The 26071-nt window shown below is 32.6% G+C and overlaps 1 protein-coding gene across 1 annotated transcript in view; it reads left to right on the top strand.

Annotated features, from left to right (window-relative positions):
• prom (prominin) overlaps positions 1-26071 on the top strand; it is a 614595-nt gene that overhangs the window by 273623 nt on the left and 314901 nt on the right. Inside the window, exon 10 of the mRNA XM_072540698.1 lies at positions 22011-22181. Coding sequence (XP_072396799.1) covers positions 22011-22181 — 171 coding nt within the window. The remainder of the gene's footprint in view (positions 1-22010; positions 22182-26071) is intronic.

Raw genomic sequence — 26071 nt, 5'->3', positions numbered from 1 at the left:
CGACTGCGCAAAGAAGAAAAGAAAACTCACCGAAGAAAAAGAGAGAATATATGAACAAGGAACTTCAAGAACTACAAGAACTAAGTAAATCAACAGAGACAAGAAAATTTTATCAGAGACTAAACAAAAGCAGAAAAGCCTTCAAACCGAGAAAAACGATGTGTAGAGATAAGGAAAGTAATATATTGACAGAACAGCAAGGGATACTAAGTAGATGGACAGAACATTTTACGGAAAAGTTTGAAGGAGATCGGAGAGAGACGAACCCTGACATACCATTAGACCAAGCAGACAACAGAGGAAAGACTCCACCAACAATAGCCGAGATTAGAGCAGCAGTAGACAAAAATTAAAGAACAATAAAGCACCGGAATCGGATCAAATAGTATCGGAGTTACTGAAGAAAGGAGGAGACGCACTACAAAAAATAATACATGAATTGATAACAAAGATATGGTCGAATAAACAGCTACCAGCGGAGTGGAATAGCGGTATTATTGTACCATTACATAAAAAAGGAAATCAGTTAGAAAAAATAGTGGGCAAAAGTGGCTTCTGTAGACAGAAGTCAACAATAGACCAGATATTTGTTTTGCGACAGATCCTCGAAAAAACAAGTGAATATATGACATCGACACACATCATCTCTTAATAGATTTTGAAAGCGCATATGACAATATAAACCGAGAGAATTCTTAATAAAAGCAATGAAAGAATTTAATATACCAACACAACTAATAGAACTGATAAAAGAATCTCTAAAACTAGAAACTAGAATCCGGATACAAAATGAATTAACGGAAACAATAGATGTGAAAAAGGGACTACGCCAGGGAGACGCTCTATCATGCATCTTGTTCAACATCGTACTCGAGATAATACTGAGGGACACAATAGTCAGTACACGAGGAACAATCATTAATATAAGCGTACAAATACTACTAGCATTTGCAGATGATGGTGACATAATCGCAAGATCAAGAAGAGAAATGATGGGGGCATACAATCAAATAGAACGAGCTGCACAAAATAGTGGTCTTAAAATCAATCAGACCAAAACAAAATATATGCAGGTAAGTAAAAACGCAGAAATAAGGCAGCCACAAAATATAACAATAGGAGAATACAACATAGACGGGGTAAAAAACTTTATATACTTGAGATCCCTAGTCACGTCTGATAATGACGTTATGGAGGAAGTGAAGAGGCGAATATTTATTGCAAATAAATGTTACCATGGCTTAATTAGGCAACTAAGATCAGATAACGTCGCAAGAAAAACAAAATGCCAAATATATAAAACCATAATAAGAGCGGTACTCACATACGGTTTAGAAACCTGGACACTCACTAAAAGAGAGAAAACGTTGTTAGCCACCTTCGAAAGAAAAATCTTGTGACACATATATATTGGCACAAAAGAAAACGGAATATGGCGAAGAAGATACAACTCTAAACTATACAAAATATTCCAGGATCCGGATATTATAACATTCATTAAAATAGGATGGCTGCGTTGGATAGAACATGTAGAAAGAATGGAAGAAGGTGAAGTACCAAACAAAATATTCAAACAGATAACAGTAGGAAAAAGAACAAGAGGAAGATCGAAGCTGAGATACTTAGAACAAATAGAAAATGATATAACAACCTTAAAAATAAAAAAACTGGAGAAAAAAAGCACGAAACAGATCAGAATGGAGTGTAAATAAATAATAATTGTCAAAAAAATTTACTTTTTAAGATATTGTTGCTATAATTATGCAACAAATTAACAAAACTAATTTTACAAACTCTCAAAGAAAAATTGCGTCACTTTTGGTATTTAAAATCAAATATATTGAATAATGTACATCCAGTTAAATAAAATAGAATGTGTAAAATGATATGATATGATAAAAATTGGATTTTTGTGTTTATGTTTTATATTTTTATGATTTAGTTAATTAAGTTAATAATTCTTGTGCACCAAAACCCAAAATATATAGTAAATAAATACATTTTTGATATAAAACAACTCTATAAGCATGTTTAAATTTTCATAACGTAATTCTGAGACCTTCGCCATTATTATAAAAAATGCAAAGTTCCTCCGTCAGTTCTTCACATGCATGTAAATTTTGCGGTTTCTACTCACCCATAATTCCCTCTATCTGACACATAACTGTAGCACCCTTTAAAGTGTCTATAAGGAGTGTGTATAGAGAAACGTGGCAGAGTGAATAAAGTTTATGAAAAAAAGTGTTTGTGAAGTGCTCTTCTTTTAGTCATAATTACTGGGAAAGTAGCAGCTAAATTGAAATATTTTTTATTTTTTACTCCTGAAGCCTGATACCATAAAGTATTGTTACTAAATTAAATAAAAGTGCGACATCAAGTAAAATTCTAATTAGCGTACGCCATAAAAATTAAATGGTTTAAGTTGGCTAGTTCCGGAGAATGATTGGGAGAGGATCCAGAGTTTTTATTTGACGTTTTGTTTTTTTTTAAGTTTTTATTCAGTCGTCAGAAAGGTACATTTCTATAATAAGCTAAATATCTGTTGACTACTAGTTGCTCTAGTGATTATTGTTAAGGAAAAGAACCAATGACCCTTCAAAAATCGGAGTAAGACGGATTGAGATGCAGTTTAGTGCATTCGATTCGTGAGAGCGTCAGGAAATTTTGTGAACTAATGCGATCATCAAGAAATAAAAAATATCATTGTATAACAAGTAAAAAATATTGTTTTTCAGCTGTAAAAATTCCAATATATCGAACGTTTCAGCGAAAAATTAACAGGGAAAGCTAGTCACTGTGACAAATTTACTTAAAACCTAATCAGTAGTGATACAAAAGTAGACAGTAAACATATAAATTAGGTACAAATTATAGAAACCAAATAAAACAAATCAATGAGGTTAACTTATAAGAACCAAAACAGATATTGAATTCTTGTCTGATTTACCTGCAACGTTGCAAATGTGAGCGTAATTTCTCAGGCGCCAATACTTCGTAGGTAGTAGTTGTTATTGACACAGTAAACACTATTTTTTATGAACGGTTGAGGTGGAAAGCTGTGTTTGGCGTCGAAAAAGAACAAAAAAACTAAATCATCCACTCCCTACCGGTAATCGATTCCAAGCTTTTGAAAATACTGCAGAAGAAACAGATAAACCTGACAATTATATTTCATCAACCAAACACTCACCAATATTTATACATAATGTATCATACATCTCTCTTTAAACTCCTAAATAAAACAGCATCCACAGACTATACTGTAAAAGTTTAAAGAGCAAGCTATCTAAGCCGTTAAAGCTCCAAAGGGGAAAAAATTTTTACTCCCACATACTAACTAAAAGAAAATTATAATTTTTTGATAGTTTTAAAAAAATGTCCACGTATCGACGGAACCGGGGATATAAAAAGAAAAACTGGACCACAAGGTTCTAAATATATCTAATATTTCGCAAAGAGGTACTGAAAGTGCCTTCCATGTTTTAATATAGAATTAGCCACAAACAAAAAAACAAAGACCTACCAAGTTACCAAATAATTGAAAACAATAGTTAAAATTGAATCCTCCCATCCTAAACGTGATATACACCAATGTCAAAGATGTCAAAAAGATGGTCATACCAAAAAGTATTGCTACTATAAGATTTTCTATGATTGAGCGGGCAGACGGGCTGATAGTGGCTTATGGTTTTGTTTCTTTGCTTTTCGATTTTTTTTGGAGCGCTGATTTGGGGCCCGGAAGAAGGTGTCATGGAGTGAATGTGGATCGATTGGACTGTGAGTAGTGGAATCTGAAATGGTAATTACAGGGGAAGAATCGAGAATTGAGTCAGTTGAATGGGCTCTTATAAGGAGGGCGATAGTAGGAGGTGTAGGTTGAGGTTAATCTAAAGGTAGGGGTGTGATGAATTGTCGGAGGGAGAATTTGAGGCAGAAGTGTGAGAGGTGCCGGAAGGTGCGGTAAGGCTATTGTTGGTGAATTCATTAGGTACGTGGGCGAATTGCGGGTGCGTAGTGGTATCCGATGGGTTTTGGCAGGTTTCAGCCGTGTGTCCGGCTTTTTGGCAAAGGAAACATTCAAGTTGGTCTGATATAACGAAGATTTGGAGAAAAGTGTTTTTAAAATGTATTAATACGGAGGTTTGTATTTAGAAATTTTCCTTATCTGGTATTACGTAGATGGCCCATCGAACACTTAATATATCGGAATAATCTTCATCAGGTAAGCCAATACGAATCAGTACGAGCCAGTACGAGATACAGGTGAGGCTAGTTGCAGATCAAGGTCATTTTTTAATGCCTGCTTGATAAGTTGATTTGGAATCGATGGACATATATTAGATATTAACAATCTTTAAGTTGAAGAAATAAGTCTGTGGATGTGGACGATTTTATTTTTAATGGAAACGGTGGGATTCTGAGAAGAATATCGACGTAAGAAATAGAAGCAAGAACGATGCAAATGCGTTGATTAGATATGTGGGAAGCGTGGGTAATAGGCTTTGGTGTTACGATTTCACCGATCGCCTTAATGTAATCGAAGAGAGCTGTATCCGGAAGAGCATTATTTAATACTATCGCTTGCTTTCTGCTAGGATATGATGTGGTAACCGGTGTAGGATTTGCTGTATTTGATGTGATAACAGCTGCGTAGCTTGGGGCGGTGGGTTGAGGAAACATGTTTAAATATTCTGGATGCCAAAATAATTATTGAAAACTAGGCGTAATGCCTGGCCTATTAGTGTGTTTGTATGAATTATAAAGTTTCTTGCAAAAGTACATACCAAGTTGTTTCACAAAAAAATTTTCACATTCAATAATTACTTGATAACAAATCACATTAACTGACAAGTTTTTTATTAAAAATACCATTAGAAGAAGCCGAGGTGTTGACTCGTTGGCTTTTCGAATAGGAATCAGTGCATATATTATACAGTTTATTTCGCGAATTTTGTCCGAAAAATAAAATCATACTCGAGTCGTCATATTTAGGGTTACATCTTTGTCTACACCTAGGTTACAACTAGGCAACTTCATTAAGTTTAGCCAGTAAATAAAAAATATTGAATACATAAGTCTATAATTATAATAATTAACGTTTTGCATTTTTTGTACCTTATATTTTTGGTGTAATTAAATATGTACTATATTTACGTATTTGTAATTCTATTCGTCCACAAATAACTAAACGTGCAACAATAATTCTTATTAATAATTATTATTTTATATAGTACTATTATTAGTTTAGTAATATAGTAATATAGTATGATTAATAATTACTATTTTAACGGTTTAAAGGTTTTTTACGATTTACGATTAACTCTATATTTCAAATTACAAAAATTTTTCCCACAGTAATATGTCTGATTTTGACTGTATAATTCTAATACATACTACAGTATCCCCTATATTTAAAAATAACAGCAAATATTGCTTGCCATTCTTTTATACAAAACAAACTCATCCTAAATTTATTCAGTATGTGTCTCCTGGTCCATAAAATGTATCTCATCTTCTCGATGCTTTGCATGTATTTATATAAAAATATATTTGTGTATTTCATACATGCTACATTTAGAAAGTATAAGCAGGAATACACGAAGTACATAAAATCAATTTCCAGGTTCCAACTAAGGAATTTTTCAAAGCGTGCTCTAGTGAATATTGAAAAATTGGGGCGAAAATTTGTTTAGAATAGTAGGTTTACTTTCTTACGGCTTTATTTTGTAATTGTAAATATTAGTTTGCTACTAAATAATATTATTAGACATGAACAAATATGCAAAAAAAGTGAAAAATATGTGCATAAATATGCACTAATTTACCCAAAAATATGCATTAAATATGCATTTTTTTTAGAAAATATGCAAACTGTCAATGACAACATATATTTATAATTGGTGTATTATTTAAAATATTTTTAAATTAAAATTGATTTAACATCTAGCAGAGATTGAATATTTGGAAGCATTTCTTTACAAATTTTTCGAAATTATAGGAGATTAAATATAAAATAGGAGATTTAAGGAATACTTTTTTATGTTTGATATCAGGGAGTTTACAAAAGGAAAACTTTTATCTAATTTCTTTTGCAATTCTGTTCGTTCCATGTGCTAAATAAGTAGCGTGTATTTCTTTTTCTTCTTCTTCTTTTTCTTTATAAGCAATTCTGCTTGTTCATTGGCGGATTAATACCTCTATGAAAGATTGTCACTCAATTCGTCGTCCGATACTTCTTCTGCCGATTGGTGACTTATCTCTTGCTATTTTGACGTCACGAGTCTCCCCCATTCTGCTTAAGAGGTTACTCCATTCTTTTTTTCTATTTTGTGTCCATTCATTTATATACTGTACGTTACATTTTCTTCTAATATCTTAACTTCTCTTTCGATCTCTCAGCGTATTTCCTGTAATTCATCTCAGTACTCTCGTCTCTGCTGTTTCCAGTAGCCTTTGCGTTGTAGCTATGTCGGGTCTTGTTTCTAAGGCGTATGTCATTATTGGTCTTACACTGGCTTTATAAATTCTTGACTTCATCCCAGTGTCAATGTGTCTGTTTTGCTATATAGTGTTATTAAGGCATCCTGCCAGTCTATTTGCTTTTTGTACTTGATCTCTCACTTCTTTGTCCAGGTCTCCATAGCTAGACAGTGTAATTCCCAGGTATTTTATTTCCATTACTTGTTTAATACTGTCCATCTATTCTAACTTCCATTTTGTTATTTTGGTAGATGTTATCGATAGTTTTTATAATATTTAGGGGAACTTCTCTATTATACAGAAGATGGATTACATCTTTGAGTCTTACTCTGTCAAACGATTTTTTGAGGTCAATCAGACACAGAAATGCTTGTCTATTATACTCTAGTGATTTCTCAGTAATTTGCTTTATAACGAATATTTCATCTGTACACGATCTTCCACTACGAAAACCCTGTTTTCATCTACTAAACTTATCCTCTGATTTATTAGCACTTGTAAAATTTTAGTTGTAAGTTTTAGCGTAGTATTTATCAAGTGTATACCCTGTAGTTTTCTGGCTGTTTTTTATCTTCTTTTTTGAATAGTAGAATTAGTTCGCTCGTTCTCCATTCTTTCGGTATTTTATTTTGTTTTATAACTTTATTAATTAATGTTGTTAATTTTTCTATGATTGCTGCTCCACAATATTTCAGTAACTCATTTGGTATCCCGTCTTTACCTGCTGCTTTTCTGTTCTTTAGGTTTTTAGGTATTCTCCGAACTTCCTGTACATTTATATTAAGTTCTTCATTTGTGGTAATTTCTGGTGTTTCCGGTTCTAGTGTCGTTTGTTGTTCCCATGCTTTTTTAGGTAGTGAATCCACGTATCCTTTTGTATGTGTTTTTTGGTTCTATTAATTCCTTTACCTCCGTTCATTGACCTCTTGTGTGTGTATTTTCATTTTATAACTAGCGACATAATCTATAAGCCTATTTTGTTTTGAATTATTAATTTTTTATTAATAAAACCCGTAACAACAATAAAATCTTATCTTCTATTGACTTACATATAAGTACGTACCTACGTTAATTTTTTTTTTAATATCATTATATTTTTTTTATTTATTTTTTTTTTATTTTTTGTTTATTTTATTTTTTTTATTCTTTTTTTATATTTTTATTTTTTATTTTTTATTTTTTTTTTTTAGTTTTTTTTACTGGAAGGAAAAGGAAAATATACGGTTTTGCTGATTTATTACATACGCCTAGGGGTCTATCAAGGCGATTTGAAAACACAAAATTAGACCACGGATAGAGAGGTTAAGAACTGGGTTAAAACAAAGGACTTGTATAACTAACTTTTTATGTTTGAAATATATACACTGTTTCCATAATACATTTAGAAATTCAATTTCATTTCACGTATGTGGCGAAAAATTATTTTATATAAATGCAAGTTATTGGTTTTTATTAAATCTGATAAATTAAAAGGTCTTTTAATAGGAATTTTTTTATTATTGATATACTTGTATATTTTTATTATAAATTGGATTATACATCGTGTATGTAATGAGCAATTTAAAACTAAATGCTCAATTGAGCCTTTTTCGCCACATTCGCAAAATGTAGTTTCAGCTAAATTAATTCTAAATTTATGTAACGGAGACAGAGCATGGTTAAATCTTATACTAGATAGTATTCTAATTATATCTTTATTAAAATTTGAGTTTTTAAACCACGTTGAGGACTGTATTTTTGGTTTTATATCTTTATAATATAATCCTTTGTTGGATACATTGTACATTGTTTGCCATGAATTTATCATTTTTTTCCTTATATAAAAATTTAGATCTTCAATTACACATTTATATTTTGATTCTTTAGATGGTTCATTATATTTAGCAATTTTGTCTGCCATTTCATTATTTTAATATTCCACAATGAGCTTTTATCCAACAAAACATTATGTTAGATGCTCTTAATTTTATTGTACCCACCAGGTTTATAATAATTTCAGAGTCATCATCATTCAATCTTCGCTTATCCACTGCTGGACATAGATCTCCCTCATAATTTTCCATCTATTTCGATCTTATGCCTCTTGCATCCAATTCCTATGACAACGTTTTAGATCGTCAGTCCAACGTGTTGGTGAACGACCTCTACTTCGGTAGGCATCATCTCTTGGTCTCCATTCCAGTATCCGCTTTGTCCATCTATTGTCTGTCATTCGAGCCACGTGACCTGCCCAGTTCCATTTTAGTGTTGCTACTCTCTCTACTGCATCAGCCACTCCTGTTCTTTGTCGTAGCTGGCGATTTGGGATCTTGTCTCGTAGTGAAACGCCCAACATAGCACGCTCCATCGCCCTTTGACACACACGGATCTTTTGAACTATTCTCCTTGTCATGGTCAACGTTTCGGCACCGTAAGTTAACACTGGCAAAACACACTGATTAAACGTTTTTCTTTTAAGGCATATTGGTATATCAGACGATTTGAAAATATGGTTCAGGTTGCCGAAGGCTGCCCAAGTCAGTCTTATACGACGGAGAAGCTCAACGGTTTGGTTATCTTTTCCTATGCGAATCTCATGACCTAGGTATTTATAGGCCATTACCTGGTCTATAAATCTTGTTCCTACGCATATATCTTCGCTGACTACAAGATTTGTCATCATCTGGGTTTTAGATATATTTATTTTCAATCCCCCTTCTAGCGACGAAAGGTAGAGCTGATTTAAAAGTTCTTTGGCCTCATCTATCCTATCAGCTATTAGTACAATATCATCTGCAAACCTTAGATGGCTAAGCTTTTCTCCGTTTATGTTTATGCCCTTGTCGGTGAGTTTTGCCCTTTTACATATATATTCCAAAAGCGTAGTGAACAGTTTCGGCGATATGGTGTCCCCCTGGCGTACTCCACGTTGTATCGGGAATTTCTGGGTTTGACGATCACCCACTCTAACACTGGCTGTTGCGTTTTGGTATATATGTTTAATTATATTTATATACTGATAGTCAATTCGGCATTCTGTCAAGGCTTCCAACATTTTTTGTTGATTTACGGTGTCGAATGCCTTTTCATAGTCGACAAATATTAAAGCTAGTGGTTTATTATATTCAGTGCATTTTTCTATAAGATTTTTTATTACCAGTAGGTGATCGTTTGTTCCATAGCCTTTTCTAAAACCCACCTGTTCTATGGGCTGATAAAATTCCAATTTATTTTCTAGTCGTTTCGTAATTATTTTTGTAAATAGTTTATAAATATGTGAAAGTAGACTTATGGGCCTGTAATTCCTGAGGTCGGTAGCATCCCCTTTTTTATGAAGTATGATAATTTCTGCGTTATACCACTGGGTTGGTGTTATTGCTTCCTGCAAACATCTAGTGAATAGTTTGGCAAGGACCTGCCATAATCTTTTTCCAGCCACCTTCAAGGCATCTGCCACTATTTCATCGCCTCCGGGGGACTTATTGTTTTTCATTTCTTGCACTGACCTTCGAACTTCATTGGGTGTTACGTCCGGTAAAATTTCAGATCCCTGATTGATTATCTTTGGTAATGATCCACTCCGGTTACATTGCTGTTCTTTGTATAGTTGTCTATAAAAACTCTCTATCGTATTCATAATTTGAATTCTATCCTCAATGATTTGCCCCTGTTCATTTCTTAATTTGTGGACGTTTTTTCTTCCAATGGACATGCTTTGTCTGAGTACTTTCAGGCTTTTGTTTTCTTCTATTACTCTAGTTATTTCCATCGTATTGTATCGTCTCAGATCTTTTCTAACTTCCTTTTTAATTTTCTTATTCAAAATTCTTAGTTCATTTTGCTTATGATCCTGATTTTCCCTAAGTTTTCTTCTTTCCTCTAGAAGATGTTTTGTGTTGTGGCTTAATTTTTTGTTATTATTTTTAGGACAAGGACAGTATTTCTTTTCAGCTTCTTTCAATATTTGGGTAATATTATTGTTCATTTCATTGATGCTGATATTCTCTAAGTCGTGTGTTCCAAACTAGTCTTAATATTTTCTTCGTAAAGTGTTATATCTTCTGGGAACAGCCACCTTCCACTTTTCTTTTTGAGGATCATTTTTGTTCTTTCAACTTCAGTGTTAAAAGTGGTTTTTGCTCTAACTAGTCTATGGTCGCTCCCTGTTGAAAACTTATTCAATACTGTTACATCCTGAACAATATCTTTCCGATTTGATATTATGAAATCGTTGAATACGTTGGGGTTTCTTTCCGAAGAATGAGTTCATCACAAAGAGATTTTCCTGATGTAAGAAGTCAAGAAGCCTGTTACCTCTCTCATTTGTCTCACCAAATCCAAAGTTTCCCATAGCAGATTCTGCATCATCTTGTTTGAATCCCAATTTGGCGTTAAAATCTCCAATTATCAATGTGTAATGTGTTTTTGAAGTTTGTATTTCAGAGTACACATAATTAAATCCAATATTGTTATATTTAGAAATATTTTCAATTTTTTGTATTCAACTTTTACTATCAGAGAATATAACGTAATTAGATTTTGTTCTTGACAAATTACTAATATATTTAAGTGCTTCTAATATTGCTATTAATTCAGCGGAATATGTCGAGGTTTTAATATTTAGATCTACTACTGTACTAAATTTTCTATCTGGATCGTAAAAGGCAGATGTAATCTTTAAATCTAATTTAGATGCATCCGAAAAAATATATGAATAATTAGGGAACATAGACTTTATGTCAGCTTGGAACATGCTATTCCGAATTTATTGTGGGAATTCTGAGTAGTCTCTAAGATATCCTACTTTTATGCTGTCCAAGTGTTCTAATTCTATTTTAAAACATGGTAATTCTCTTGAAGTCAAAATGTCCTTATTTGGCCAATATTCCTTGACTAGATTGTAAATACTGAGCTCAAAACATTTTTGGACTACCGGACTTTTCTTTGCATACATTTTTAATAAAAACTCCTCCGTTAAATAATGTATTCTGAAATTTAAGGGAGGTTCATTGCATTCTACATTTAACCGAAAAGACGTAGACACCGAAGGTTGATATTTTTTTCTACATTTATTTTTATATTTTTTGTCTAAATGTGTCGCAGTTCTGGCATGTTGATCTATCTGAAATTTCTTTTCACATGCAACCTGTAAGAATTTTTTATTAAAAATAAACACAGTTGGAACCGAGTTCTTTTTAATCTTTAACTAAAGGCATTAATAGAAGAAATTTTATTAACTTAATTTAATTAATTAAATAAGTAACTGCACGACTATCGCATGGCAGGTACTGATATTTAAGTGATATGTATAATATTTATTTTATAATAAAATATAGGTAAATAGGTGTTAGTATTATATCCCTTTAATGTTAATTTAGGCAATTATTTTATTATTTAAATAACATATCACATACAGAAAAGTATTAGATAGGTATTTGGTACTTACAATTTTGCCACAAACTAAACAATTAGTTATTTTTGGCATTTTAAAATCAAAATAGTCACAAATTAAACGTGCTAAACTGACGATACTTTAGTTTTAACTTTCACGCTTGAGAACAAAATTATTCAAGCAAGCAAGCAATTTGAATTAACCCAGCCCGTGAGAAATGTTCACCCCTATGAATTACGTTCGGGTGTAACAATTCATTGGAGCGAGGTGTGTTAACTCGAGTAAAAACAGGAGTCACCCCACCGCGCTCCAATGCTCCAGACCATCGCTTTTCTCCCTATAGCACTTGGATGCGCGATAGAGGCACAACTATCAGCCAAATGCTCTTCATGTGGAGGTCCTGGATAATAGAACCCCAACATGGTTTTCTAACCGAATGCAGAAACTCAGGACAGCGCATTGTCGCTATAATCCTGTTATCATAATGTGGCTTATCCGCGAACTAAAGTTGCTTACTTGGGCCTCAAGTCTCCGCTCTGAGCCCCGGCTCAGTTCGGCGACTTGGTGCTCAAGGGGTTGGGCCCTACGTGCCCGGGTTTTGGGGTGTTTGTTAATTTTTTGGTGGCTTACGCCGATTTTTGTTAGTATTATTTTTTAATTTTTTTGGTGGCCGAGGCCGGTTTTTTATGTTTTTTGTAGTTCATTTTGTAGGTGGCTCTGAAACAAAAATCAGAATTAGTGCAAAGTCCATATTATAACATTGAAAAATATATAAATATAAGACCATATAACAATATAGATTTTATCTTCTTTAAGGCAACCGGGCCCACTTTGTGTTTGGCGATAGTCCTTGAGTGTTTTTGAGCTACGAACTGTCTTCTATGTGCGTTGTTGTTATTTTGAAGTAGATTCTCTCTAGTGTTTTGTTTTCTCTCTGGTTTAATTTTCTCTCTAGTGTTATTGTTCTAGTCTACTATTTGTTGTTTTGGTCTTTTGTGCTTCCATCTGTGGAAAGCGTCATACCTCATTATCTCTCTTAGTATGTGACTGGGGTGGTTCTCTATTTCTGCGAACTTTATCCTGGCTTTATATCTCATTGTATCAGTCACTTTGATTTGTTGTAGTTCTCTTAACAGGAATCTTTCTGTAACGTATCTTGATAGGTTGACTGCTTCTCTTAGGCTGTTGTTGTGTGCCGCTTGTATTTTCTTTTTTGATGTGTTGCATATGTGTCCCCAAGCAAGGGATGCATGCATAGTATGGGCAATATTATGCTATTTATTAGTCTTATCTTTGTTTTTAGGAACAAAATTATTTTTAAAAGTCAATTCTATTTATACTCTATGCAATAAATTGTTGAAACAACCTTTTATTACTTATAGCAATTTTGAAGGGCATTACTTGGTTAATATCAAATAATTTACGAGAGGGGGTAATACTAACTGATTCTAAGTCAGCCTTGGAGTCAATAAAAAGTATACAATTTGAAAGAATGAAATGCCCTATATTATGCAATTTAAAAAAATTGATAGCAGAATTAAATATAACATTTGTATGGGTCAAAGGCCATATAGGTATACTAGGTAATAAAAAAGCTGATAGTTTGGCCAAGGAGGCAGTACAAAACGGAGTTCATTGTAATATTTGTACAATACGTGACATCTATAATTTGATTAAAAATAAAATAATATTAAAATGGGAACGACAGTGGGAAAACGTTGTAGAGAACTCACAAAATACGTATTTTAAAATACATCCAACCCTACCATCTCCACCCCAATATATTTTCAACTATTCCACGTCAAAATTCTTTTCGGCAAGTGTTTTTCGACTTAAAACAAATCATGGGCGATTTCCATCGCACCTTGCTAAGCTGGACATTATACAGTCATCGGCCTGTAGTTGTGATCAGAACTCTTACGGAGATCTCAACCATATATTCTTCGGTTGCAAAGAACATTTAAAAAAATCAGATGATTTAATTCGTAAACTAATTAAAATAAAATATTTTCTTCCATTAAATCTATCACCCATTTTATTAACTGCCAATAGAAACACTTTAGAACTTCTAGTAAATTTTATTAAAGAAGTAATAATAGAAATTTAAAGCAGCATAAACCACAACTTTGTATTCATATTATAAGAAAACTTCTGTATACAACTTTCTGTGGCAAATGGACTTGATTCCTTGTGCCATTATCCTTCCACACACACACAACCTTTTATTACGGGATTATATTCGGTTACCTGCTACAAGAATACCATAAATATTAGGTAGTATTTATAGGTACTATCGATAATATTATAAACTAAAAGTATTATTATTTAGAATAAGCAATTCCAAATAAATGGACATTTAATATTTTTTATATAAATATGCAAAATCCCAAAATATTTGCATAAAATATGCAATATATGCATATGGCATATTTGCCTAAGTCTAATTATTAATAACAAAAAAATATTAAATGATTTTGCATTTCAATTTTTAATAATCCTTAATTAAGATAAGAAAGAGCTGATATTAAAAAAAATTCTTCTTTTTTCAGTCTATTCTTATTCCTGTTCCTTTATAATTTTTTGTTTTAATTAATAATTTTGTTTAAGGTTGTGTGTATTCTTTAATGACTGCCTATCTCATTCGTCTTGTATATTTCACATTTGGTTTCTCTATTTCTCTTTCTTGGTTATTTTCTTGGGTATTTGTGTTTGTTTGCATCTTTGTCATCACTTACTATCTTAATTTCATTGTACTTGCATTTATCATTATGTTTTTGACGGTCGTCATTTGTCTGATGGTACTATTGAGTATTGTGTCTCTTCTAAAGATTTATGTTTACTACCTTAAACAGCCCGGTATAGAGACTGCTATAATCTTCTGCCACAAAAACTGTGCTTTTAGGCATTTATTAACTGAGTATAACTGTTTTATCACACCACTAGATGTTATAAGCTTTTTTTCTATTTAGTTTTCGTTTAAAGTAATTTTATGTTTTAGTTTCTGTTCCGTTTTTTGTTTATGTTTTGATGTTATTTATGGTATTTGAAAAGTTTTCCTCCTTTTTTTTATTTATTGTAAACATTTTAGTATTGCTCCTTTTTTCCTTCTTAACGTTCTGGAATCTCTTATATGCTTAGTTTTCTTGTTGTCTGATACATCTATATTCTTCGTAGAACCAGTTTTTGTATCTTCTGACCTTAATAGATTTTAAAAAGTCTTTAGTCGCTGTGTGCATAGCTTCTTTATATTAGGTTTAGTGTTTTTCTCTGTTTAGATTTTCTTAAATTTTTGTTAACGCTTTGTTTAAAGTTGCATGTAATTATCTCTAGCTGTTTCAGATTTAAGCAACTTGTTATTAAATTTCGTTAAGTTTGTGCTGTGACCTTTTAAGCTTTAGATATACGTGCTCTCAGTTTTGTACTTGGTAGTCTATATTAGCACCTCTACATGCTCTTACGTCCAGTACATCGGAGAAATATCGACCATCATGGTTTAGTACATGCTCAATTTGGATTTTAGTCTGACCAGCTAGTGGTTTGGTCAGGAGAAGAAGAATCAACAAAAGAATGGAAGTATTGGAAACCATCAAGACACGAAAGCTGCAATACCTGGGGCATGTTATGCGTAATGAGAGATACAACCTACATCAATTGATTAAACAAGGGAAAATCCAGGGCAAGAGAAGTATAGGAAGAAGAAGAATCTCATGGTTGCGTAACTTGAGGGAATGGTACGGATGCACAACAATTATTAAACTATTCAGAGCAGCAGCATCTCAGAATAGTCATGATGATTGCCAACCTCCGTCGCGGAGATGGCACGTGAAGAAGAAGAATTGGTGGTTGCCACGTGGCTTTATAAATATTTTTGTGGGGAAAACACATACGTACTACTACAGCATACTCTAATGCTGTTAGTTTAATTAAACGTAAACCATTTTGCTTTCTAACCGCATAAAGATTAGGTTTGCCGATAGTTAGTTGGTAGATTGTCTTTTGACCGACTTTAGCGTTAAGATCGCCAATAATAATTTTTATATCTTTATTATGACATCGCCTATAAGTACTTTCCAATTTCTTATAAAATAGGCTCTTTTTATTTTATTATTTATCTTCAGTGGGAGCATGGACTTGGGTCAAAAGCTATGACTGCCGATTTCACGCGTTTGTTCAGTATAAATCAGATACCAAAAATTTAATTGCTTTTATCTCTGCTAATTTCTGGTACTTAATTCTAGCGATTTATATCTACTGGGGTCTGTTATACCAAAATATCTGAAATGCCGTAGGTCTAAAATTATATTGAAACAATACACCATGGAAAAAGTTATATTTCTTAAATAAACAAATGAAAAAAAAGATCAAATTATTCGGTAGCATTATCTGCCGCTTGTCCGATTGTGCAATATATACATGTCATAACGGAATGCGGAATATATTATGTTTTTATATATTTAACAAAAAATATTGAGATGTTTTATCCGATCTTCGTGGGCACATTTTGCATCGTCGTTTGTTAGGTTTTTTTTCACTGTCTATAGGCACACTCCTACTGGTATTAAGTTTACGTAGTGAACGAGGCAGTATTTTGTTTTGCAGCTTTATTTCTTGTTGCTCGTATAGTACCTCCGTCTCAAGTAATTTAATAAAAGTACACCTTCTCATTATCTGATCGTTAGTGTTATTTCAGTAAATCACGAAAGCGTTAATAGAGGCAGTATTGAAGAGGAAGAAAAAAATTGTAAGTGGCCATCTGCGACAATATCTGGACACATCATATGTTGCTGACAGCTGATCGACAATCTCTACACTTTCCTTTGTTATATTATAAAAAGTAACTATATGACGTGGCCTGTTTGTTTTTCTATATTCGTATCAATGGAATTATTATGGTAAAAAGGGAAAAAAATATTGACGTTTCTGTTGTTTTTGCCCATGTAACTCACTACTGATAAATCATTCTGAAAATCAAACACTTCGATCTTTTTTAAAAAGTAGACGTGACGGCGACTCCTCATTTTTCACTGAAGTCAATCGGTGTTCAGATGAGAGGAGAATCATAAAGTATGCAGTTGGTAAACCAGTTATTAAAGCTTTTATTACGACTAGTTTTAGTTACTAGCTCAATTGGACTAATAACGATGTCTTTTTACCTGTGTGGTTCTGCTAAAAAGGTCCCTCGAGCTGCTTACCGACATAAACCTCCATGTTTACCGTGTAGAAACATTAAGCATCTATTAATTCAAAAATTTTAAGGCCATACTTATCCGGCTCCGGAATATATTGGCGAACAGAGCATTTTCTCGATCAGAACAATAAAAACCAACTAAATAGGGTAAGCCAAATAGGAAACGTAATTTTTGACAATTTGTTTCTTTAACTTTATTGTTTTCCGATTATGCCAAGTTAAACATGTTTTTTCTACAGATCGTTTTTGGTGACTTACGTTACTGCCAAAAATGTATTGATTTTATACCTGTAATATAAATGTTCTTATATCAGTATTAATAATTAGATAGAAAATAAAAGGGTTAGGGCCATACCAACAACAAATAAATCTATAAATAGTTATTCGACGAATAAAAGACGAATAAGGCTATTTGTAGTTGGTAAAACGTAGTTAATTGAATTTATTCTACGTATAAAGTTTTTCTTCGAATAGCGGTTTATTCGTTATTGGTATATACGGGCTTAAGTAATAATAATTTATTTTGTTTATTTATAAATATTAGACCAAATAAGTCAATAAATTACTTAAAAATTTAAAATAAATAAACTTACTGGTTACAAAAAAATATATCTCTTGTTTGGTCTGATGAGGTCTAAGAACCCAGGTGTTGCTCCACGGTTAACATTACAGTGACTACGGATGTCTCGACTCAATGCAGGCAGATACTCGCAACGATAGTATAGTTGGAGTAGGTACATATAAATGACTCTTAAATATTTAAACCAATGGGTCTATTAGACCCTACTAGACTAACGCAGGGTTAAGGCTGCCACTACCTGTCCACCTGATTTATTGACGTGCTATGTTTTGCTAAGCTTGTTTTATATATGCTATGCACTAATCTTTAATAATGTTGTTCGATTCGGAATGGTATCAGTTCAAAGATCATATTTTATGTCTTTCCAGCACTTTTTAAGTTATGGTGTTTTCCTGTTTCCTAATGTTAACTCTCCAGATATCCAAGGAAAACACTTTTTTGATAAATAAGTAATCTAAACAAAATGTTATTGATTCTTATATACTTCGAAAATAGTCTTCCCGTTTTAAAGTTATATTATATTATTATATAATTAATATTAAAATACCGGAATCCTTAACCCTTTTTGCTAAAAAATTATAAATGCTGATTTTCAAAATAAAATTTCCCTTTATTTCCTAATAAACCGATTGAGTTGTGAAGGAGCGTTGGAAAGGAACTTCATAAAATTAAGATATAAAATTTGATTAGAAACGTTTTTGGGAGCTTCGAACCCTAAAAGGCAAAATATTTTTAAAGAAGGTTTATTGCTGCTCGAAATTGAGATATTCGCTTTAAATAATATTTTAAGATACACGCAATTACTATAACTTTCAAAATATTTTAAATCTGGCAAAAATATTAAATTTTCTATAATGGGCTTCTAACAATATAAAACAAATATAATAAAGCAAAAGTTGGGAAAATTGACAGGTCAGTAACAGATGAAGGAATAAAAACAAAGACGGGGGACTTCTAAAATTATGAAGGAGCAAGGAAGACAAGAAATTAAAAGTTCGTAACAAACATACTAGGAAAAAAAAATGTATAAAAAACTGGAGAGCTTAATTACATAAAATGATGAATATGCATATATATTATTATATTATTTTAAGAAAAAAAAAACAAATGTTAATTATATTCAAGTTCAATAAATTGATAAAAACAAAACAGTAATTATTTAAAATAATATTCTACTCAAATATATTGCAAAAACTTTAATTCTAGATGTCAAATTTTAATTCTATTGTTTAAATTTTATTTCAAGGTTTGCTCTAAGTTTTTAAATACCTTTTAATAGTGTAAAAATATGCAACAGGACTACAATGAAAAGAAAACAAATGTTTAATAAAAATAATTCAAATATATTGATCAAATACCTTGAAAATATTTCATTATATATACAAAAAAAAATAATATCAAATATGGATATCGCTACATCCAGTCCAAATTGAATTCCCTTGAATTGTTTTCCTTAATTGACTTTTTTGAGCTTATAAACAATTACACAAACTTTGTAAAATTTTATTAACGATTCCATTTCAAAATTTCTCTGTGTGAGATTGATCCAAATCACGCACTGGATTTTCGTGTAGAGTCCATTCGCTAACCGCCTGTCTTAGATCTGCTACCAAAACCTAACACAAATTTAGCATACCGAAACAGACTCCTCTACCATCTGGGTGGATACTGAGTTCCCCTAATGTATATAAATTTGGTTCTACTTACGGATACTGTTACTATCAAACCTGGCCTTCTCATCTAAGTCAGCATACAATAAAACAAAACTGGTTCTACTTTTCTTTTATATCAAACTCCTTTAAAAATAAGATTATTTTCTTTCTCAATACCAACTTAACAATATTAAAAAAAAAGCCGGTAAAACCTTTCGATATATATTTCTCTCGACTTTGATGTTGTTCGTTTTACGGCCCAGCAACAGATCACAAAAGTCTCCTCTTCAAAATAAGCTTCTCCTAGCAATTCCCTTTTTGCTCTCCCCTTTTTACTAACAACATTCTAGCATTTTCAAATACAAAATTCTATTTATTTAATTTCTATAAAATGCCTAAATTATACATTTTAGGTTTTTTCTTTAAGTCTCCAATAAACAATTTTCCATCAATTAACTTTCTACCGGCTTCTGACAACAAAAGGTCGTTGATCGCCCTGGACCTTTCAAACATTGTTAAACCTTAATCGGTTTCTTCAAATTTTTGAAACGAAAGCCCATTCTTCTGCTTCTTGTAGTTCCTTCTCTTATCGGAGGTTGGCTATCGTCACAGCTATCCGTACCTTATTGGCGGCTGCTAAGTGCAAAGATCTACTGAGCTGCAACTATAACACTCTCTTAAGTTTGTTATCCAGGAAATTCTTTGTCTTCCTATGTATCTTTTACCCTTGATTTTACCCTGCAATATGAGCCTTAATGTCTTATATTTCGCACCTCTGGTAATGTGGCCTCAATATTCTAGCTTTCTTGTTTTGATGTACTTTATGACATCGCACTCGTTGAGTCCATGATATTTTCAAAATCCTTCTATAGCACCACATCTCAAATCCCATTCTATTCATCCTTAAATTTCTACCTAATGTTTTTTTTTTCGATTATACTCTAATGTTTTGATTTTTTATACACTCAGTAACTCTGTGGGACGTTGATCAAATTAAGTGGTCTATATCATATTGCCGAATACTCATCCAAATTTTTCTTATGGCATTCCACAGGTCTACAAAGTTTGCTGGAGGACATGGCAATCGATTTAGGTTTCGATCCCACACATGTTCGATGGGTGACAAATGAGCTAATCACGATGGCCACTCCAATATTTCCATACCAGATTCTTGTATGAACTACATGGTTTCACGGGCAAAATGAGGTATTGCGATATCCTGTTAAAAGATTGCATTTGGAATGCTTTGTAGGTAGTGATGTAAAATAGATTGCAGTACTTCACCAATATACCGTTGAGCTGTCAGAGTGCCGTTAGTAAGAACTACAGGTGATCTAGTTCCCAAATATATAGCACTCCCTACCATAATGCTTGTTTCTCTTACTAATTTTTATATTATGTTCTATTGCAAAATTTATTAGCAGCATGCCGTTTTCATTTAAAGTTTCGTGTTTACTTTTCCCTCTTATCATATTTTTGTGGATTTTTTCTCTTCCCATTTTTGCGATAAAATCGCCAAATATTATTTTAGATCTTACTTTAGTAGGACGTTGTAATAGATTGATCAGAAAAGAAAGTCTTTTAATTGTCAATAAAATTATAATTTTATATTGGCGTCTTTTAAAAAGTTATCAGTAAGTCAATACAATATTACTGACAGCGTCGCAACACAAGAAGATTATTTTATGATTTGAGGGCGACTATTTTCAAAATCTGGAAAATTAATTTCAGAACAAAAAAGTCGTCTGCTGAGAAAGAATGTACAAAATATTTTATTTTTACATTGTAAAAATGAGTACGTGGCAAATGTGTTCTTTTTCAAACTACCATACTTCCTAAAACGACACTCAGTCCTAACTGTAAGACGTAAGAGACTCGCAGGCTTAGTCTTGTTCTTGCCCAAATCTTGCACGGTCGGTCTTGATCTTGGTCTTGCTAAAATTAGGCGGTCTTGGGCTTGGTCTTGCGTAAGAACAAGAACAAGACTGCAAGACCAAGACCGATTTTGGGCAACACTGGTAGTAGTCATTTGTATAAGTGTGTGAAGTTTGAGAAGCTACACAAAAAAAATGGAACGGATTTTTTATGCCAAAACAAACAACAAATATCTAAACAACAAAAATGACGAAGAAAAAAGATAGTTCTGCTTAGCTTTGGATCAAATATAGTTCGAATCACTCCTTTTAAGCCACTGGTCTAATTTAGCAGTTTTCTCCACAAGGAACAATATTTAAACGACAACTAAAATTTAGATTTTCAGATTCAACTCAAATTTTGTAAAGTCAGAACCAAGATTTATTTAATGATGTGGTTAATCTCAAAAAAAGAGGAAAACTTCTTTGTCTGCAGATAAAAGTTTTAGCCCAGATACTTAAATCTTACTGATTGTTGCTTCAATTATTGACAAATTTATTTTATTACAAAAATAAAAAAAATAAAGAAATTTCTAGACATTGGAAATAATCTAATTCTAGATATTATATATAAAATAAATTTCACCTGTTATTATAAACTTTGCATTAAAGAAAATTATTTTAGTTTTTACTGTTAAATATTTTTGTCATAATAAAAAAGTTATTGTGGGGACATTACTTTTTTGGCACACGCAATCTCTAATCTTTAATTTAAAAAACCATAACAATGTTTTTTATAGCTACTTTGTGCAAAAAATTTAACAATAACTTAATTTCCTTGAATACTGTCCTGCAAAATACATAAAAAGTTTTGGATCTTTTCCAGAGGCAAGGGCCATTCTGAACAGGAAAAGAACTGAAGTGTACAAATCAACTCATGCTTTGGACGTCCTGATGAGGTCCCTGTCAGAAACACTACGTCTCAGTCAAGAATCAGTTTTGACGGTCCTCCACAAAATAGTAGATGTCGATTTTTGGAGATGGATTATTGTTCTCGGTATGTATTAAAACAAAATATATTTTTAAAAGTTTATAATATTATCTAGAATCCATATATATGTAGCAATATAAAAGATATCAGTATACTTTTTATAAAATATTCAAAGTTTTCTATTTTTCTATTACGGTACATGACATCGATTGTCACGATTTATTAAAGGATTTTAAAGTATGCTTTAATAAGAAAATGTTTTCTGGTAATTTATATTTCATAAGAACTATATATAAATATTAACACAAAATCCTAACACAAATTTTATACTGCCTTAGAAGTAATAAAAATGTTCTATTAAATTATTAGGTGATTTAAATTAAAATAAAATTAATAATTAAGATAGATAAAAGTTCAAACATAACACGATTTTCGACATCGTTATATATTATAAAAATATAAGAAACGCAATTTTCTTTATTTACATTTACGTGCTCATCAGAAAGCTGTGTGTTATTTCGGTTTGGGTTATGCGGATTCTTCATATAATTCCAAGGTTTTCTCTAGAAATTCCCGTGGGACAAGAATATAATGGCTTACACAATGAGAGCTGAATAGCACGTAACAAAGTATTCAAAGAGCTCCAGTACGTTTGCCACAATCTCTTGGTGAATCTGTATGCTCCTATTAATAAATCTTTGCAAATTTGGATGTGAATTTTTTTGATGTGGTATCTGTTGAAGCCATTTGAGCATAATGATCTACGAGTTTGTTGCCAGGTATACCAATGTAAGAGGAATACATATAAAGCTCATCTTAGTGTTTAATGTAGAAAGGTAGAGGTAATCTTTAATTTTTTGAGAGGTTAATATGCTTTACAATCTGTAAGACACTATAAAATTTTCGAGTATGTACGCAGCTGCACAAAAGAGGAGTAAAGGAAGTACAAATGAGATTGTTTAGAGGTGACAGAACAGCCAACCGCCAAATCACTTTTTGAAGCATTAATGTATAATAATTGACCAAAGTGATTATTGTGTATAATTGCAAAAAATCCTGTTTTATGTTTTTTTTTAATTGTTTCGTATTAATTAAATTTTTTTTAAATATGTATTAGTTTGGTGGAGGTCCATTATCCGAGGAGGAATTGAAAGGAAGGGAATGGGATTTGTAAGTGTAAAGTTAATCCGGTACATAGTATTAAGAGGATTAGAAGAGACAGTTGCAGCATTAATGCGTCTATAGAAAATGTCAGACTGAGAGTGCAGTACGGGTAAGATACGGCAATGCTTTTCTTATGGAGAATAAACGCGCAGGGTTGTCGGTTTTCTCCAGCTGTTGATTGCACATTGTCTCACAGGACCGGCTTAGATAAAATGCATCTGCCGGCAGTACGACTAAAATATTTTATATCATGTATACGTATACAGTAGAATAAAAAGGCATTGATGAGTTATTGACAACGAAACCTATGAATTTTGCATATAAAACGTCAACATGAGATGTACAATTAAATCATATTCATAAGAGTAACATTTGAACACCTCTTTACAAAAACAACATACAATAACTGTAGTTTTAATGTTTTACATAAAATAGAAAAAACCTACATAATTTCTAGGAAAGAATTTGGAAACTTGGAAATGATATTATTTATAGATATTATATATAATATTCAAATTTCCAATTCTTTCATAGAAATTAGATTTTTTCTGTTGTATGTAAAATATTAAAAATACAGTTATGTTGTTTCTATAAATAGGTCTTCATTTCTTTTGTAAAACTTCTGCTACAAATTACCATCATTAACAGAATCACCTAAATATGGCCATAATCTTGTTTGTCATAATTAGTATTTGATAAACTCCAAGCTTTCCCTATTTCACCCCCTACCCATCCTAAGGATGGGTAGGGGGTGAAAGTGCTTTTGGACTACACTTCAAAATTTAGTTCGAGTTTCAACAGAGAGCATGGAGTCCCATAAATTTAAATCCGGTGAATTATTTAACGGTTGCGCTAAACTCGTAGTGTTAAATGTGTTGTGTTTTTTACAAAATACGGAACAACTTAATGTAAGTGCTGCTGTAAGACGTACTTCGTTGATGACTGGTGTTAGCGAAAGAAACATTTACAATTTCAAAAAAGAAAAAGAACAGAGTGGAACGTTGAAATCGCCAAAAAAACGTAAAAAACGAGTGTGTCAATCAAATTCTAGAATATTCACATATGACGAGGGTGTAAGAAGTATTCTACGGAGAATTGTTCATTGTGAATTTATCATGAAAAATTTGCCGCCATTCTTAAAGCATATACATAACTTCATACAAGGTAATGAGAATATACAGCCGTTGTCTCTTTCTACTTTATACAGTTTATACAGACTTCTGAAAGATATTGGATTTGTTTATAAGAAACGTGGCAGAAGGAGCATCGTGGTGGAGCGAGAGGATATTATTCATTGGCGCCATAATTATTTGAGAACTATACGACGTTTGGGAAAAGACCATTGCAATATCATATATTTGGACGAATTGTGGGTTAATGTTGGCCAATCTATAAATTATTGTAGAATAGAGAAGGCTAGGAGTGCATTCAATAACATGGCCAAACTCTTTAAAAGCCACAATCTTAATCTGGAGATAAAAGTAAGGCTCCTACGATGTTATATCTTCTCAATATTGTATTACGGAGTTGAATCCTGGACACTAACTGCAGCAATGGAGAAAAAACTTGAAGCCTTCGAGATGTGGCTATACAGGCGAATTCTAAGAATATAATGGACAGACAAGATAACCAACGAGACCGTATTACGAAGAGTGGGCAAAGAAAGAGAGGTGATGTATACCATTAAAAGGAGAAAGTTGGAATATCTCGGACATATAATGAGAAACAGCACTAAATACAGATTACTGAAGGTAATCCTACAGGGTAAAGTATTCGGAAAGCGAGGAATTGGGAGAAGGAGAATATCATGGTTGAAGAACCTGAGGAAATGGTTCTCCACAACAACAACGAATCTATTTAAAGCATCAGTCAATAAAATAATTATAGCCAGAATGATTGCCAATATTCGGAACGAATAGGCACTGAAAGAAGAAGAAGAATCTATAAATTACGAATGGTGCGATACTACGATACAAAACAGTCGTGATGCTTTTCTCAAAGGTTTAAGTACTGGCTTAAAAGCACGTACTAAACGAGGTCCACGATATGTTTTATTGCATGCAGGTTTTTCAGGAGGTTTCCTTCCTGGCACACAGCGTGTTTTTCTGGCAAAGAAAAATGATGGCGACTATCACGATGAAATGGATGCCGCATATTTTGAGTCGTGGTTTAAAGAGACATTAATATCAAATTTACCAAATAATGGTCGCAGGAATGTTATTGTAATGAACAATGCATCGTACCACTCCCGTAAAGAGAGATTCCCTAACAATTCATGGAATAAAGCTGCAATCAAGGAATGGCTAGTGGAAAAAGACATGTTTTTCGAGGAGTGTTATTTGATATCCGAGCTATTAGAAGCAGCGCGTGCTTTTAAAGATCAATACGATAATTATTATCTTGATAAGTATGCTTCACAACATAATGTTTATATTTTAAGGCTTCCTCCATATCACTGTGAATTGAATCTTATAGAAATGGTGTGGAACCAAGTTAAGCGATATGTAGGTACCCATAATACCACTTTTAAAAACGACGAGGTACGCCAGTTGATCGACGACGGTTTCGCACGCGTCACAGAGCAAAATTGGCGCAATTATGTCACTCATCTTGTTGAGAAAACGGAAACTGAGATGTGGACTGCGGACAACCTGCAAGATGACGTAGACCAATTGATAATACACGCGAACACAGGGGAGAGTAGCGAAAGCGAATCCGACATCTCGGATGTAGAGGACGACTTTAGTATAATTAATTGAATATCTGTGAGTAACCTCGATTATTTTACACTG

Source organism: Diabrotica undecimpunctata, chromosome 8 (genome assembly GCF_040954645.1).
Source record: "Diabrotica undecimpunctata isolate CICGRU chromosome 8, icDiaUnde3, whole genome shotgun sequence".
Classification (NCBI taxonomy): Eukaryota; Metazoa; Arthropoda; class Insecta; order Coleoptera; family Chrysomelidae; genus Diabrotica; species Diabrotica undecimpunctata.
This window is presented reverse-complemented; position numbering and strand designations above follow the sequence as displayed.